This window comes from Bos grunniens, chromosome 20 (assembly GCF_055505025.1).
Source record: "Bos grunniens cultivar Pamir isolate PY7600 chromosome 20, Bosgru_T2T1.0, whole genome shotgun sequence".
Lineage (NCBI taxonomy): Eukaryota > Metazoa > Chordata > Mammalia > Artiodactyla > Bovidae > Bos > Bos grunniens.
In genome coordinates, this window is record NC_141184.1 from 31711763 (window position 1) to 31731134 (window position 19372).

The following is a 19372-nucleotide window of genomic DNA, read 5'->3' on the forward strand; positions in this document are numbered from 1 at the left end:
TTTCTGTTTGGGAAGAAGAATTGTGCCCAAGTAGTTTTTTTCTCTCTCTCAAAGATAAGTTCCTTTCTTACTTTAAAGCCACCTTGAATTGCCTGAAAGGAATAACCATTTAGGTCTTTAAATATATTCTCCCTCCACTAGCTAAATAGAGGATGAATGCCCACAGATAGAAAATGGCACCATTCCTCAGTTTAACCATCTCTGACTTTCTTTATGTTTGAAGATTGTGCCACTTGACTCAATTGGGAAACACAAAATGCTGCTGCTGCTAAGTCGCTTCAGTTGTGTCCAACTCTGTGCGACCCCATAGACGGAAGCCCACCAGGCTCCTCCATCCATGGGATTTTCCAGGCAAGAGTACTGGAGTGGGGTGCCATTGCCTTCTCCGCACAAAATGCTAAGAGATTTAAAAAACTCAATCACACTAATCACGATGGGAAGGAAAGAAACAGTCTGGATATGTGCCTTTAGTGGCTATAGGTAAAATGCCAGCCCTTCACAAGTGATGTATTTATGTCAAGCTTGATCATCTTCTAATAAGCTAAACTTTACACATCCTATTCCCAGCGACTTCATTTCTTCACTAATTTGGAACGAGCCAGGGAAACATACTTTGCAACATAGTAAAGTGTTTTTAAACATCTGTACCAAGAGGGGAATGGATTAAAAAATATGAAGAGGGACTTCCCTGGTGGTCCAGTGATTAAGACTCTGAGTTTCCACTGTAGGGGCCATGGGTGAAATCCTTGGTTGGGGAACTAAGAGCCTGCAAGCAGCATGGAGTGCCAAAAAATAGTGGGAAAACATGAAGAAAAAGGAAAGAAGTTCAGAAAAACAAACACCTCGAGCACATCTTTCTCCTCCACCAATATCTGCCTGCATCCCTCGGGGGGCAGGGGTGGGGAAGGAAACACACCCCCGTCAGATGCTGACCCAGAGCACAGCACATGGTGCTGGTGGAGACTTCACCCTCTGCTCCTCCAGCAGCCGCGCACAGCACAGTCAAAGCTGAACTGAGTACAGAACCGAAGGCTTGGAAGGTGGAAGCCCAGCCTCCTGACTACACAGAACCTGTAAGGCTCTCAAGGAAAAACGAACAGACATCCCTTTCTTCCGTGCCCTGTGATCTGGCAACAGGGCTACGATGGATAACACTGTCTTTCTGCCTTCAGCAGGTCAGAGTGGGCTGTGCTGCTGCCACCAATGCAACGACGACTCCAGGAAGGCTCTCCTCCTGGTGACTCTTAGGAGGTCAGACAGCCACCCCACAGGCTGCATTTCTTTACAAAAGGAAATCACTCTAATTTCCTATCACTATTTCTTTTTTTTTTAAACAGCTTTCTTGGGGTGTAGCTGATATATAAAATACTATACATATTTAATTTTATAATTTGATGAGTTTGGACTCATACAAACACCTGTGAAACCATCGTCACAATTAAGGCAATAGACATATCCATCTGATCCAAAAGTTTTCTTGTATCCCTTTTTTTGTGTGTATGGTAAGAACACTTAACATGAGATCTACCCATTTCATAAGTTTTTAAGGGAACAATAGAGTGTTGTTAACCACAGGCAATACATTGTATAGCAAAGCTCAAGCCATATTCATCTTGTGTAAGTGAAATTTTATACTTGTTGAACAGCAACTCTCCATTGTTCCCTTAGCAACCACTGTTCTCTGTCTCAGTGAGTTTGACTATTTTAGATTCTCCTATATGTAGAATCTTGTAGCATTTGTCCTTCTGTGATTCACCTGTTTCACTTAGCATAATGTTCCTAGGCTCATTCATATTGCCAAAATGACAGAATTTACTTCTTTTTTAAAGTTGAACACTATTCTATGATATGCATATACCACATTTTCTTTATCCATTCATTTATTGATGAACATCTGGGTTGTTTCCATTCATATCTTTTTTTTTTTTTTTTCCCATTCATATCTTGACTAGTGTGAATAATGTCACTATGAACTTGGAAGTCCAGATATCATTTTAAGATCCTGATTTCATTCCTTTGGATATATACCTAGAACTGGAATTGTTAGGTCTTATGGTAAAAATTAAATTTTAATCACAAACTAAATATTTAAATTTAATTAAAGTTAAATATGTATCTAAGTATTTTAATTTAATCAAAATTAAATATTTAAATTTAATCAAAATTAAATATTTAAATTTAATTAAAACTAAATTATTTTTAATTTTTTAATTTTTTTCCATAGTGGCTGCATCACTGTACATTCCCACCAACGGTGCACAGGATTCCAATTTCTCCACATCCACACCAGTACTCACTATCTCATATGTGTTGGTAACAGCCATCCTAACAGCTGTGAGGTGATAGCTCATGAGTTTCACTTGTATTTCTCATGTTTAATGATGTTGAGCACCTTTTCACATATCTGTTGGCCATTTGCATATCTTCTTTGGAGAAATGTCTATTCAAGTCTTTTGTTCATTTTTAAATCAGGTTATTCTTCTGCTATTGAATTGTAGGAGTTTCTCATATGTTTTAGATATTAACTTCTTATTATATATATAGTATGCAAATTTTTCTCCCATTCTGTAGGTTGCCTCTTTACTCCGATGGCTATTTCCTTTCCTGTGCAGAAGTGTATCACCAGTTCTTGGCCCTGTCATCTGAACTGAAGAGTATCCTATCTTGAGTATTACATAGAGAAATCAGGTCCCAGTCTTTCAGTGGGGCTTTTACCCCTATGTAAGTAAATAAGTAACGTATTTTCTTACCTAATTCTCATTTTTTCATCATGAGTTAACACTGTTTTACTTAGGAAATTCTCATATAACAAGACTGAAATACCAACTGGTGCCTTGACCTTATCCACTGAGAATGTCGTTATTTCTTTCTGCAGTCCCTTGGCAAAGGCAGAGACTGGAAGAATGCCTGGTTCCAAGATGAGATTCATTCCCAGCCAATGGAACTTTAGTGTGAAGATAGGGCCAGTTATGCTTAACTGAGAACAGGTAAATGACATTGTCCTTTAACAAATGGGACAGCAGCAGTAATGCTTTCTTACCATAACACTAAGGGCCAGGAGCCTGGATCTGGTCTTCTGGAGAGATAGTTGGCCCAGAGAAATTGCCACCTGGGTGTTCAGCCAATCACTGAGTTGGCCAAAATGGCCATGACAGAGAACAAAGAGGAGTTGGAAAGATGGTGAGAGCAATGAGAAGCGAAGCTAACTTACGACAGGTAGGAAGACTGTCAGGGAAGCCTGAGGACTCAGTGGGGGTGAAAAACACTGATTTATAAGGGAATTCACAAAGGCAAATTATTATTTTAAGAAGTGTACAGTAAACTTATTATAAAGGCAAAAATCATTATGGTAGGTTGATCAGAATCAGGGTCCTAGGGTGAGAGGCTGATGGATGGCTAAGAGAAGACCAAGGGATGGTTGATATGACAGTTCAAGGCATCAAGGCTGATTGGGAAGGAAATGAAGCCAAAGCTGCACTGACTGGGAGAAAAGGGAAGAGCAAAGGAACTGAAAGTCAGAGAACTGGTTACCAAAAGGGTGAGTGAGCTGGAAGACTGGTATCCTGTCTTAAGACAGCAGGTAAGACTGCAAAGCTGGGATAGTAGGAAGAGGGGTGGGAATATCTGTTCATATATTTAAAAGCTTATTGCATGTCATACTTGTGATTAAAAATAAATGACATCCTGAAAGTCATTGTTTAAATTTGTATCTGTGATAAATAAGCTTAGAAGTTCAGAGAATAGAAAGGCCAGAAATAAACCCATGCATTTATGGTCAGTTAACATGAAAAAGGAGGCAAGATTATGCAATGGGGAAAAGACTCTTCAATAAGTGATGCTGAGAAAACTCGACAGCTACATGTAAAAGAGTGAAATTAGAACATTCTCTAATATCATATACAAAAATAAACTCAATATGGATTAAAGACCTAAGTGTAAGACCAGATACTCAAAAACTCCTAGAGGAAAACACAGGCAGAATACTCTTTGACATAAATCACAGCAATATTGTTTTGGATCCATCTCCTAGAGTAATGGAAACAAGAGCAAAAATAAACAAATGGGACCATATCAAACTTAAAAGCTTTTGCACAGCAAAGGAAACCATAAAGAAAATGAAAAGACAACCTATGGAATGGGAGAAAATATTAGTAAATGAGGCAACTGACAAGGGACTAATTTCTAAAATAAGCAAACAGCTTATACAGCTCAACAGCAAAAAGAAATAAATCAAATAACAAAATAGAAGACCTAAATAGACATTTCTCAAAGAAGATAAACAGATAGCCAATAAGTACATGAAAATACACTCAACGTCACTAATTAGCCAAATGCAAATCAAAACTACAATGAGGCATCACCTTACACTGGTCAGAATGGCCATCCTTGAAAAGTCTACAAATAATAAATGCTGGAGAGGGTGCAGAGAAAAGGTAACCATCCTACATCATTGGTGGGAATGCAAATTGGTGCAGCCACTCTGGAGAACACTACAGAGATTCCCTTAAAAGATAAAAATAGAGTTGCCAAATGATCCAATAATCCTATTCTTGTGCATATATCCAAAGAAACTCTAACTCAAAAAGACACATGAACCCCAGTATTCATAGCAACATTATTTATAGTAGTCAAGGTGTGGAAGCAACCTAAATGTCCATCAATAAATGAATGGATAAAGACAATGTGGTGTATATGTACAATGGAATATCACTCAGACCAGGGGGCGCTAGTAGTAAAGAACTGGCCTGCAATTCAGGAGACATAACAGGTTTGATCCCTGGGTCAGGAAGATCCCCTGGAAAAGGGAATGGCAATCCACTCCAATATTCTTGACTAGAGAATCCCATGGACAGAGGAGCCTGGCAGGCTACAGTCCATAGTGTCACAAAGAGTTGGACATATGAAGAAACATGCATGCAAAGAAGAATGAAATAATGTCATTTGCAGCCATATCGATGGACCTAGAGATTGTCATATAAGTGACGTAAGTTAGAGAAAGACAAATACCATGATATCACTTATATGTGGAATCAACAAAAATGATACAAAGTAACTTATTTATGAAACAGAAATAGACTCACAGACACAGAAAACAAACTTAGCTACCAAAAGGGAAAGAGGCTAGAGGGATAAATTAGGGATCTGAGATTAACAGATACATACTACCCTAAATGAAATACATAAACAATAAGCTACTGTATAGATGCTACCTATTGATCTCTACCTACTATTCAGCACAAGGAACAATATTCAATACCTTGTAATAACCTATAGTGGATAAGAATCTGAAAAAGCATATATATATATATATATATATATATTCATTCCCTGGTAACTCAGCTGGTAAAGAATCGTCCTACAATACAGGAGACCCCAGTTTGATTCCTGGGTCCAGAAGATCCCCTGAAGAAGGCATAGGCTACTGACTCCAGTATTCTTGGGCTTCCCTGGTGGCTCAGAGAGTATCTACCTGTAATGCGGGAGATCTGGGTTCAATCCCTAGGTTGGGAAGATTCCCTGGAGGAGGGCATGGCAACCCACTCCAGTATTCTTGCCTGGAGAATCCCCATGAACAAAGGAGCCTGACAGGTTACAGCCCATGGGGTGGCAAAGAGTTGGACATAACTGAACAACTATGCATAGCACAGCACAGCATACTGAATTACTTTGCTGAATGCCTGAAACACTGTAAGTCAACTATACTTCAATAAAAAGTAAATTACATAAAAAGAAAGGAAGATACCAAGTTACCTAGGGAGAGGTATTAGCCCAGCCCTGTACTTCATATGAGAATTCAACAGCAGAAGAGAGAAGAGCAATATTTACAAAATTTAGGGGGAAAGACAGTGTGATGCCCCAAATTTTGTACCCAGTCAAGTGTCCTTCAAGAAAAAAGCAAATTTATACATATTTTTAAACGAGAAAGAACTCTGAGGATGCTGTATCCATTAACACTAAAAAATCTAGCAGAAGGTGAGTGTAAATCTTTCCCAAAAAAGGACAGGAGAAAATAATTTGACTGCAAATACCACTTAAAATCTTAGTCTTGTGTAGATACAGAGGGTAAATTAAATAGTAGAAAAAAATCCAATAAATAGAAAAAAAAGAAGCTTAGAAATTCAGTACAGGTTAAAAAAAAAAATGGGAGAGGAACACAGAGTTACTTCTCCTAAAAAAATTCAGTTCTGATCAACATTCAATAACCCCCTTGACAACAAAATCTGCAAATCTAACATGCCAAAATGGTGGCAAACATCATTATTTCAAAATAGCTAAATATATGAGCATAAGCAACTATAGCAGGTATTTATATGACCATAGGCAAGCATTTTCATATACACAAAGATGAATCAGATACCATATACATTTTTTTCTGATGGTATAACTTTTCCTTTCAATACATGTTCAGTTCCCTTTGAAAAAAAACTGTAGTAAATGAATAAAAAGACTAACAAAAGCTGAAAATAACTACAATTTGGATCTTTAAAAGATAAATTGCATTCAGGCTATTAAGGTAAATTTGATTTGACATAATTTCTCAGCTTAAAAACTTATCTCAGTGTGGTATAGACATAAAGTAATTAATGTTTCTAAAAGACCTTAACTGGTTTCTAGAAAGAAAAAAGCAAGCTGAGAGAATCTGACTTATTCTATTAAGCTGATTTAATTGGCTTCAAGAGAGATATCCTACACCCCTTATGTTTCCGTTCAAACTACTTGCTTTTTCCATCAAAAGCTAAAGACAGTCTCTATACAGGCAAAGGTTTTTAGGTCTAAAAGATAATTTTAGCATCACATTCATTTCTTGATGACTAAAGTTCTCAGCCCTAACAGCATATGGCAATCACCTGAGGAGTCTTAAAAATACCAATGCCTAGTCTCCACATCCAGGTGATTTCTGAATTAATAGGGTGGAGATAGAGCCAGATATCAGTATGGGTTTTAAAAGCTCTCCAGCTGATTCTAATAGGCAGCCAGACGGAAAACCACTGTATTAAATGGCCATGGGGCTGTTGGGGCCTAAATTAGCCAAACTTTTTCCCACTCTGGGGAACAGACCTAACCTAAAATATATTAATTATTTTTGGCTCTTTGCAGCTACAATGGTAATTAGTGTGTCAGGAAGAGAATTTTGCCTGAGTTCCTTCTAATTTAGAGTCCGATTATGACTTGCTGTTAGCTCACTCAGTCCTGGGAAACATACACTGCCTCCCTGTGCCTTGGTCAGGACTGGAATAAGTCCATCAGCACCTGCAGGGTGATAAATTCACCTTCCCAGGGTGCTAAACACTGACGGCCAGGATCGTCTCATGGTGATAACTCAGTCCAGTGGAAAAACTGTGACAATTACTTGCAAAAATGAGTAAAATACATTAAGAGTTTTTGGTGTGCCATGGGCTCTGTTAAGGGCTTTACATATAAAACTCTATTTAATCTAAAAATATGTTAATATCTCAATTCTATGAAAGATAAATGAGTCTTAAAAAGATGTACAGAGTTACACATCTTGGAAATAGTGGTACTGGGTTCAGATTCTAGAGCCTAAGCACTAAGCCCTTCAGTTCAGTTCAGTTCAGTTGCTCAGTCGTGTCCGACTCTTTGCGACCCCATGAATCACAGCACGCCAGGCCTCCCGGTCCATCACCAACTCCCGGAGTTCACTCAGACTCATGTCCATCAAGTCAGTGACCCCATCCAGCCATCTCATCCTCTGTCATCCCCTTCACCTCCTGCCCCCAATCCCTCCCAGCATCAGAGTCTTTTCCAATGAGTCAACTCTTCGCATGAGGTGGCCAAAGTATTGGAGTTTCAACTTTAGCATCATTCCTTCCAAAGAAATCCCAGGGCTGATCTCCTTCAGAATGGACTGGTTGGATCTCCTTGCAGTCCAAGGGACACTCAACAGTCTTCTCCAACACCACAGTTCAAAAGCATCAGTTCTTCAGTGCTCAGCCTTCTTCACAGACCAACTCTCATATCCATACATGACCACTGGAAAAACCATAGCCATGACAAGATGGACCTTTGTTGGCAAAGTAATATCTCTGCTTTTGAATATGCTATCTAGGTTGGTCATAACTTTCCTTCCAAGGAGTAAGCGTCTTTTAATTTCATGGCTGCAGTCACCATCTGCAGTGATTTTGGAGCCCCCCAAAATAAAGTCTGACACTGTTTCCACTGTTTCTCCATCTATTTCCCATGAAGTGATGGGACCGAATGCCATGATCTTCATTTTCTGAATGTTGAGCTTTAAGCCAGTTTTTTCACTCTCCACTTTCACCAAGAGGCTTTTTAGTTCCTCCTCACTTTCTGCCATAAGGGTGGTGTCATCTGCATATCTGAGGTTATTGATATTTCTCCCGGCAATCTTGATTCCAGCTTGTGCTTCTTCCAGCCCAGTGTTTCTCATGATGTTCTGCATATAAGTTAAACAAGCAGGGTGACAATATACAGCCTTGATGTATACCTTTTCCCATTTGGAATCAGTCTGTTGTTCCATGTCCAGTTCTAACTGTTGCTTCCTGACCTGCATATAGGTTTCTCAAGAGGCAGGTCAGATGGTCTGGTATTCCCATCTCTTTCAGAATTTTCCACAGTTTGTTGTGATCCACACAGTCAAAGGCTTTGGCATAGTCAATAAAGCAGAAATAGATGTTTTTCTGGAACTCTTTTGCTTTTTCGATGATCCAGCAGATGTTGGCAGTTTGATCTCTGGTTCCTCTGCCTTTTCTAAAACCAGCTTGAACATCTGGAAGTTCACAGTTCACGTATTGCTGAAGCCTGGCTTGGAGAATTTTGAACATTCCTTTACTAGCGTGTGAGATGAGTGCAATTGTGCGGTAGTTTGAACATTCTTTGGCATTGCTTTTCTTTGGGATTGGAATGAAAACTGACCTTTTCCAATCCTGTGGCCACTGCTGAGTTTTCCAGACTTGCTGGCATATTGAGTGCAGCACTTTCACAGCATCATGTTTAAGGACTTGAAATAGCTCCACTGGCATTCCATCACCTCCACTAGCTTTGTTCGTAGTGATGCTTTCTAAGGCCCACTTGACTTCACATTCCAGGATGTCTGGCTCTAGATGAGTGATTATACCATCGTGATTATCTGGGTTATGAAGATCTTTTTTGCACAGTTCTTCTGTGTATTCTTGCCACCTCTTCTTAATCTCTTCTGCTTCTGTTAGGTCCATACCATTTCTGTCCTTTATCCAGCTCATCATAGCATGAAATGTTCCCTTGGTATCTCTAATTTTCTTGAAGAAAACAAGCCCTTATGCTTTACTAATACTTAGTTATTTTCATATAGCTTTTCTTTCATTGATTAAAAACACCTTCTCTTTATTTATTTTTGGCCATGGTGCATGGCATGTGGGATCTTAGTTCCCTGACCAGGGATCAAACCCGTGCCCTCAGCTATGGAAGCACTGAGTCTTAATCATGGGACCATCAGGGATGTCCCCAAAACACCTCCTCCTTAAACTGAGGTTTATGACCAAGTACTGGATCTCAAAACTTGTTCCTTAGTTCCTTGCAAAATAGACTGTAAGCAATGGGAGAAATTCCTCAGTGGTTGTACATATAAAGGCATTAAAAAATCAGTTTGGTCACTCAGTCATGTCTGACTCCTTGTGACCCCATGGACTGCAGCACACCAGGCTGCCCTGTCTATCACCAAGTCCCAGAGCTTGCTCTAACCCATATCCATTGAGTCCGTGATGCTGAGTCTGATTAAAAATCAGACCCAAGTAATTTATATAAAGGCAAGAGTTTCCTAATGGAGTCAATGTGAAAAGTTAAACTGATATCAGAAGACCTGGTTTATAATTATCTGTCATGCCATCTCTCTTTCTAAGGTGATCATGTTGGTGATCAAGGTGAATTAAATATCAAAATGCTTTGTGAAAAACACTATAGAGTTGTTTATTAGTTTTTCCTCAAATTTACTGTTGGCAAGTAACCAATGAGTAATTCAAAGCCACTGAAATAATTCGAGTTGCCTTTTCCTAATAATTCCTCCAAAGAATTATTCCTCAGAAGAATAATTTGATTCTTCTTCAATTTGACTCAGCTCCATGCCTGAAATATCACAGAGCGCGTCAACAGCTCAAGAAATGAAGACAACAGCAGGAGGACATTTGGTTTCTAACTGTGACCTTGATGAACACTGAAAAGTCTTGTCTCAGACTGTATAAAAATACCAGTCCACATGCAAATACCACAAAAGCAAAAGATTAAAACATTTAACTTTCCAAATTAATAAAAAATCACGATTTTATAAAGTTGTAGATTAAGGAAACATACCCAATACCTTACACATGCCATTAATACAGACATTTCTGCTGTTGCCGCCTTCAAAGCAAGGGGTACCATCAATGACAGCATCCAGCATTTTCTCGGAAAAGTGGCCATCTATGGGTCGGCAGTAGAGCTCACAAGGACGTGCTGAAGTGAAAAAGAGACAAATGCTCACAAATGAGCTTCCCAGCCCAGCACCCTTCCCCCAGGATTTGTACACAGGACCCCCCAGGTGTCATCAATCTGAAGATTCCCATCCTCCACCTTTCTATGACACATGCTGTAATGGGGACTTCTTTCTTTTAAGGAGGTTTACAATAAATTAAACTGGGAAGACTGCTTTAAAATGCTATCTTTTGTAACAAATGAGGAGACCTTTCAACCCAATGTTGAACTGTGCTTATAAAAATAAGGTACTGAGTATCTGGGGTTAACCTAGAAAATAAGTAGTAGAAAGCAGAGGTGCCAGACTGCAGACAAGCATGATGCTTGCCTACTCTTTGCAGCAAAGTAAGCAGACCACTGTGGGAGATCCTTCCATGCGGGCCAGCTCATTACTAATACCACTGCCTCTATCATAAACCAACCCAACAAATATTCTCCCTTACTCTCTTCAAGAAGTCCTTGGACACAGGTTTACAACCACATAGAAACAAAAGATCTGTGTTTTATCCAAAGCAGAAGCCAACCTGCTTATCACAGTGGTCCCTCCCACTGTGCTAGGTCCTGCATTGAATCCATTTTAAGGCCCAATTTTCTGTTCACTTGTGAATGAAGATGGGTGATCTCCCACATATAAATGTTCTAAAGATTTATATAATAAAATTCATATCTATTTGTAAGTACTTAGAATAACCAGAAAAGGAGATAACTTTCAAAACATAAATTGCCTTAAAAATTTTAATAGGTAATACATGTACATGCATGCATGCTCGGAAAAGGCAATGGCACCCCACTCCAGTACTCTTGCCTGGAAAATCCCATGGATGGAGGAGCCTGGAAGGCTGCAGTCCATGGGGTCACTAAGAGTTGGACACGACTGAGTGACTTCCTTTTCACTTTTCACTTTCCTGCATTGGAGAAGGAAATGGCAACCCACTTCAGTGTTCTTGCCTGGAGAATCCCAGGGACGGCGGAGCCTGGTGGGCTGCCGTCTCTGGGGTCGCACAGAGTCAGACACAACTGAGCAACTTAGCAGCAGCAGCAGCAGCATGCATGCTAAGTCACTTCAGTCATGTTCCACTCTTTGCCATTCTATGGATTGTAGACTGCCAGGTTCCTTTGCCTATGGGATTCTCCAGGCAAGAATACGGGAGTTGGTTGCCATGCCTTCCTCAAGGGGATCTTCAATGACCCAAAAATCGAATCCCTGTTTCTTAGGTCTCCTGCATTGGCAGGCGGGTTATTTACCACTAGGACACCTAGGAAGCCCTATAAGAGTTCAAATGGTAATTTTCTTTGAATATTATGTCTTTTTTTTTTAAGTTAAAAATCTAAGATTATCCCCTTCAGAAATGTCTTTTTGGGATCTCTTCTGGGTCTGTTTCCTGGGGAACGTGCTGTTAATTTCTTGGTGTTGTGACCAGCTGAGGGTTTGATGAGACCAGCCATCAGTCCATTTGCCATGAACACACCTCAGTGTGGCTGGGCCCCAAATGCAAGCCAGTGTGCACAGCTCTAGGTGTGGGTACTCAGGGATGCCATGATCCACGTGGTGAAGAAATAAAAATGTACAACTTACACAGTGTGGCTGGGCCCCAAATGCAAGCCAGTGTGCACAGCTCTAGGTGTGGGTACTCAGGGATGCCATGATCCACGTGGTGAAGAAATAAAAATGTACAACTTACACAAATCTAACTATGAGCAAAACTCAAACACGGAAACTCGGGAGAAATTTGAGTCAGAGCTTCTAAAGCATCTGCTCAAAACTCAAAGGAGAAAGGTAAAAGTGCATAAAGAATACCAACTGATTTTATATAAAGTGTAGTGGATAATTTGTCTGAGAATACGAATGAAGTTAACATGAGTTGGAGCGATCACTCCACAAAGCGTCAACAGCAAAGGACCAGAAGATTCCAGGAACAAGGCATAGCCCAGGGTTACTGTAAATCTTCACTCCTGGCAGCATGATTTGTTCTGTCACTGCCTGAACTGGAATAGCAGTGCTTAGAGGAGCCACCTGGGAGCAATTTTGCTCTTTCAGAGATGAGAGCATCCACCCAGGTGTGCTGAGTCCAAGTGATCTGGGAAGCAACCACAGAAATATCAGCCTGTCAAGCAGAAGGATGGAGGCCAGGGAAGCACTTTTAAATGAGGCTTTGATTTGAGCTTTAGAATTTAGATTTGAGATTTTGTATTGATATCGGGACACATTAAACCCAAAGAGGAAGCACCCCTGAATTATTGTGGAGCTTTTCTAAAGGAATTACCTGTTCAGCCTGCTGGGAGGGCTGGGACTAGAGGTGCCTAAACTGAAAAGTGAAATTCACTCAGTCACATCTGACTGTTTGTGACCCCATGGACTATACAGTCCATGGAATTCTCCAGGCCAGAATACTGGAGTGGGTAACCGTTCCCTTCTCCAGGGGATCTTCCCAACCCCAGGATCAAACCCAGGTCTTCCACACTGCAGGTGGATTCTTCACAGCTGAGCCACCAGGGAAGCCCAGAGGTGCCTACGGGTGCAAATTTTAAGAAAACACTCACTCTCAGGGTTGTAAAAATGGGTCTTTGCAGCCAGTAAAACCCCCATCCAAAGGCATTTTGAATTCCAAAGTGGTGAAATTCCAATGTTTGCCTTAGTTATATTCCCTCTGGGCTTGTGCTGTTTGACTCACTTCCTGAAGGATACAACTATTCAGAGATTTGGTGGGTGTTACTTAGTGAGTTAACAGGAATTTTTGCTTGTTAAAATAACAGCCAGTGTATTACCTGAACATTATTTGCCAGATCTTGTGCTTTGCATTCGTTATGTTATCTCATTCTAACAATCACAACCACCTGAGGATGTTAGTTCTCTTATTATCTTCATTTAGAAGAGAAAATTTTAGGCCCAGAGAGATTAAGTGTTCCAAGATCTCACAGTATGAGTGACGGAGTAAAACCTGATGATTCAGCTTAGCACTCACTCTATTAGCCCCAACCTACACACACACAATTATTTTTAACAAAAAAGAAATGCTTTAATGAGACCTTTCAAGTAACCACTCTTTTTCCTCTTAGACAATGCATTTATTCACAGATCACATCTGAGAAACAAACTTGACAGAATACTCACTGAACTCCATTTTAAAAATCTTTCATGGGTCTTAAATATGGTGAGAATCACTAGCCTCTGGAGCCATGACTTCTACAGAGAGCAGAGACATAAAAATTCATGAAGGTCTAATATTACCCTGAGAAAGCTACTTAATCTTTCTGTGACTCAGTTCCTCATCTGAAAATTGGGGATAATGATATCTACTTTGCAGGGTAAATGTGAAGATTAAGGCAGAGATTGTGTGTCAAGCACTCAGTGTGGTACCTGGTGTACAGTAAGTGTTTGACAAATGACAGCTGCCATGGTTGTTGATTTCACCTCCTTATCATGACCTGGTGAATTCTGAAGGTCCTTGCCCCATAAGCTATGCATTTATCATTCCAATCCTCTTTCAGAACAGTCAAAAGACCTGTGTTTTGTAATGCTGGCTCAAATTCTGTTTCCCACACATACACAAATCTTTCTTGAAATATCCTCTTCTCCTTCAGATTACTCCATGATGCCATTTCTAATCAATTCTGCACTGATTTCATGCTTTGTTTTACTATTTTCTAAACAATTGCTGTCTTGTCAATTTCGTATAAAGACTTCTACACCCTGCTAGGTCAGTAGGTGGCCCCATGACTTTCCTTTTCTGTGACTGTGGGCCTGGTTCAAAGCTGTTCCACTCCTACAATGCCTGTTGAGGTCTCCGCAGCTCTGTGCTCCTAAGACTACAGATTTTACAATCCCCTCAACCAGACTGCGATGTCCTCAAGAGCACTGCAGGCATCTGTGCATTGATCAGCTACTACTGCCAAGCACGCTGTGAGAAAGAGGAGCCAGGACACATGCTGGTGAGGACCGAAAGGAGAAAGAGGAGCAGAAATGAGCACAACCTGGGAGTCTCTCCTTCACGCTATCTTTGGAGTTAAGAGTCATAGGGGTTCAAATTCCAGCCCTGATGCTTCCGTCTTGCCCAGGGCCTTCTTGGTCTTTGCATGGAAGGGACTGTCAGAGGATAACACCCTGAAACCTGGAATAAGGTATCTGGCATACAGCAGTTGTTTTAATGTGATTACCATTAACCTTTCCCAGTGAATACTAGTAGATTATTATACTCAGAAAAGGCTCTTAACCCATGAGTACTTAGTAACAGCCGTGGCAGTGATCAACACTGTTATGGAGAAAGTTCTGGACAGAGTGGCAAAAGGTTCAACTCCATCCTGAGAGATCATCCACTCAGTCATAAAAATGAGCCTTGAGGGGCTTCCCTGGTGGTCCAGTGGGTAAGAATTCACCTGCCAATGCAGGGGACATGGGTTTGATCTCTGATCTGGGAAGATCCCCACACCCTGGTCAACCGAGCCCAGGCGCCACAACTAATTAGCCTGCATGCCTTAGAGCCTGTGCTCAGCGACAGAAGTCACCGCAGTGAGAAGCCCACCAATGTAACAAAGGGTAGCACTCCCCTCTCTGCAACTAGAGAAAGCCCACGTAGCAACAAAGACCCAGCACAACCAAAAGTAAATTTTAAAAACTATATATTAAAAAATGAACTTTGAACTTAGTGACAGAGGTCAAGGATGTTCATGGCAGCTGTTTATCCAGGAGGAAACAGACACATCAATTAAGCTGCATTTACATAACAGAAGGCTAATGCAGTCACTAAGAGGAATAAGGTAATAGTGTTCCACTCCATGAGTGGAAATCTAGCAGAACTGGCAAAATATGAGTCCATTTGTGTGTAAATGGAAATCTGCTGTTAATAACGTTTGCCTCTGAGGAGTAAGTGTGCTGGGCTAAGAAGAATTCATTTTATTATATATACTTGCATTTTTAAATAAGAAGCATATATTTCTTTTATAAATAATATCTTGGCCGTCAATAAAGACAATGGGGAAGGTCTCATTCCATGAAGAAAGGCCCTCATTTCAATCCTTCTTTTTTCATCTTCCTTCTGTGATACTGGATTAGCACATCCTTTATGGTTAGACAGGCTAACTGAAGTACACTGCAAGGAAGAAACATAGATTTCTGTGGAACGTAAGTTCATCGGCCTATGGAGTCTTAGGGCTTCCCTGGTGGCGTAAGTGGTAAAGAATCTTCCTGCAATGCAGGAGCTGTAGGAGATAAGGGTTTGATCCATGGGTCAGAAAGATCCTCTGGAGGAGGAAATGGCAACCCACTCCAGTATTCTTGCTTGGGAAATCCCATGGACAGAGGAGCCTGGAGGGTTACAGTTCATGAGGATGCAAAGAGTTGGACAACTGAGCATGCACTATGGAGTCTAAGAATACCTAGTAAATAATCTGTGCTAAAAGCAAGAGCAAAACACAGATCTATTGCTGTGACTCCCAGAACCTGCACACCTATGACCTATCTCCGTGCCCAAGGCCAGAAGGAACCTGTACTCGAAAGCAGCCATTGTGAACTCAAGGTTCAGGGTTCTGAGGCAGTTTTCAAGGTGGCCCTGGAGTCCTGTTTCCCTGACCTTTCCTCTGGCCTCTGTCTTTCACGGCTTTCTGAGTAATGTCATCAGGCGGGCCTGTGACACAGGGCCCTGCACAAAAGGGTAAGAGGAGCAGTGGGTGATCTTAGTTCTCAAAGGTCACCACAACAATCAGAGTCTGTACCAGACACCGAACTCACTTCTTCCACAAGATCCACAGAGTGGAGTGTTTTACCACCTCAGGTACACTCATCTTTCCTCACACATCTTTTTCGTCCAGCTCATGTGGTATTTCCCCTCCAGCTTTTCTATGCATTTGCAGATCAGCTGTGTGAAAACTCTAAAACTAATGGACTGGTAAGCTCTGCCCTCACACTGTCTGACTAATCCTCTCAAAGGAAGCTGAGGGAACTGAATGTACTCTCTGAATTAAAGGCTGCATTTTCAGTTTTGCTGAAACAGAGCAGCCCAACGTTTTTGGATAATGATCTGCAGAAGTGATCATTAGAAATGAAACTAAAACTTGCTAAGAGGGATATAAATGACTTCTTAGGTCAAGGAAAATTTTGCAGGCATCTCACATTCCGTCAGTAGGTTGCAACTTGAGGTTCACCATTTAAAAAAATCCAGTTTCTAAAATCCATTTAAGGGCAGGGCTCCTTGGGTATGACTCCTGTGCAGTCACCCAGGGCCTCACACTTGGTTGAAAGCTCTGTTCTCATGTCTTAAAACTCTTAATAATTGTACATCTGCACTTATGTCAACCCTGGCTCGATTCCTGGGTCAGGAAGGTCCACTAGAGAAAGGATAGGCTACCCACTCCAGTGTTCTTGGGCTTCCCTGGTGGCTCAGCTGGTAAAGAATCTGCCTGCAATGTGGGAGACCTAGGTTCGATCCCTGGGGTGGGAAGATCCCATCGAGAAGGGAAAGGATACCCACCCCAGTATTCTGGCCTGGAGAATCCCACGGGCTGTAAAGTCCAAGGGGTTGCAAAGAGTCGGACACAACTGGCTTTCCCTTTTCACTTGTGCCTTCTCAGTGAAAGCTGATGGACAGTGGGGCACGTGCACCTGCAGAAGAGATCTGTGATGTGTGTGTGCAGCTTCTTGCTAAGGTCTAAGAAATACTAAACCTTAAGCAAAAGGCATAATTTAAAATGCTTTATTGTTTTAATAAGTAACATTTAACTTAAAAAAGAAGCCCAGTTTAAGACCAGGCTCAGATCAGCTTGAGGGAAAAAAAAAAGAAACAAAAAGTCCTGACCGAAAATCCAACCCAAAATCAGTCAAATAATTACCAAAACTCTGTAAATTCAGCTAATCTAAAATAGTATTCTTTCACTTTCTGATAAGGTAATATTATAATCTCCAAATATATAAAAATACATATTAAACATCAGAAGGTGTGAAAATTAATATATTCTACTATAACCATAGAAAGGATGAAAATAGGAGTAGAATTGTTAAAAATGAATTAAACCCACTTCACTGATGTTTTAGATGAGGCTGAATGTAGTAATGTTTGCTGTATGTTTAGTAATATTTACTGTATGTTTATGTTCTTTTACTTAAAATGGTTAGGAACTGTGACACTAAATCTGGACTGTCAACTTAAATTGTTTACCAAACATAATTATTTTGACATAATGCTTAAATGTTTAAAAAAATTGATTTTCAAAGCAAGAGACATAAGTTTAATAAACCTAGCATTTGTCATAATACAAGCAGTCACTGGGGCTCTTTTCCTCCCACCACAGCCCCTTGGCTATAAAATCATCTATCTTTAAAAAAACACATGAACATCACCATAGATAAAATTTAAAATTCAATGCGTTGTTCTTAAGATAATGGACTTATCCCCGTCTCTGTTTTCACGGTTAATGTTTAGGCTGCAGAGTGTAGCCTGGGCTAACTCTTGGCTCTATTGTATAGTATGAATTTAAGAAGTTATTTATTCTCTAAATCTATTAGCATATGCATAAAAATTAGGTCAAAAACTTAAATTTCCACATAGGATTTTCTTATGGAGTTAAAATTAAGAAAATGCATATAAAGCGTGAAGTATGTGTACAGAATAAATAATGACATAAGTTTAATATAAGCTGTTCTCATTGAAAGAAAGTGTTAGTTGCTCAGTCGTGTCTGACTCATTGCAACCCATGGACTGCAGCCCGCCAGGCTCCTCTGTCCATGGAATTCTCCAGGTAAGAATACTGGAGTGGGTAGCTATTCTCTTCTCCAGGGAATCTTCCCTGACGCAGGGACTGAACCTGGGTCTCCTGCATTTCAGGCAGATTCTTTACTGACTGAGCCACCAGGGAAGCTGTCTGTTCTCATTATCAGGTAGTGATATGTTTTTCTGCAAAGTAGCAAAAAATGTGCTGCCTTGTTTTAAAGGGCAGCAGTTTATTTTCCCCACATAACAGAAATTTGGGGGCTATCCTCCTTCTATCTCCCTCTTAGCTGTCTGAGCGTGGATGCAATAGGACAGGCAGCAAGAGAAGAGTGAAAGGCAGAAAGATGGGATTGGGGCTGAGGGCCGCTGCATCAAAACCACTAAAATCCTTCTCAGAGGCCTGACCCAGTGAGGCTGCCCACTTTATCCTTTGGCTGGAATTGGGGCTCTAGGGAATACAGGTTAGCAAATCTTCTACTTTTCCCTTTTCAATTGTAGAGGAAAGTGAAAGGGAGGAGGACTGTGAATGGTTTTGAGGTGTCCACAAACATCATCCTTATTATTCCATCATTTTCCCTCCGTAAGCTATAGATTCCTAGTTTGTGAAATGAGAGCCATCTGGCTAGAAGATCTCCTGGGATGCTCACCACACTGACATTCTCATTTAAACACTGGGTCTTCATTGCTATGAATGAGCTTTCTCTCTTATGGCAGCTACTCTCTTAGTTGCAGTGCGCAGGCTTTTCATTGCTGGGGCTTCTCTTGTTGTGGCACACAGGGCTCAGTGGTTGTGGTACATGACCAACTGTGGCAACTCTGAAGGTCCTTCCAGCTGTAGAGCTCCCATGGGGGTGGAGAAGCCCTCAGCTGAGACTGCACTGTAGCCCGGGTTCTGTCCCTGCCTAATCCCTTTTCCTTCCCTCTTCTTCTGCACCTGTTGAACTTCCTATGTGCTAGTATCTGTCTCAGAATCTGTTTCCTAGGGAACATAACTGCAACAATTCCTTAAAGATGTTCCTGAAAGATCTTATTTCAGGAGATGCAGACTGAGGTCTGACCTCATGTCAGATCTTCCACATTGGCTGGAAACCTCACTGGCAGCAAGCATTACTAGGACTGAGATATTTAGAAGCAACAACTAAAAAATTAGCCTTAATGAGGAGTTATTTGGAGGTGCTGAGAAAAACATCCACAAAAGGAAGAGAGAT

General features: G+C 40.8%; 1 protein-coding gene across 11 annotated transcripts in view; it reads right to left on the reverse strand.

The window, feature by feature from the left end:
- The window catches only part of ADAMTS12 (ADAM metallopeptidase with thrombospondin type 1 motif 12), a 395312-nt gene that overhangs the window by 128306 nt on the left and 247634 nt on the right, over positions 1-19372 (reverse strand). For 10 of the 11 annotated variants that reach the window (XM_086361321.1, XM_086361330.1, XM_086361323.1 and 7 more), the window contains one exon: positions 10313-10446. In XM_086361321.1, coding sequence (XP_086217447.1) covers positions 10313-10446 — 134 coding nt within the window. Of the gene's footprint in view, positions 1-10305; positions 10447-19372 lie in introns of all 11 variants that reach the window. The other variant, XM_086361332.1, reaches the window with a different exon arrangement.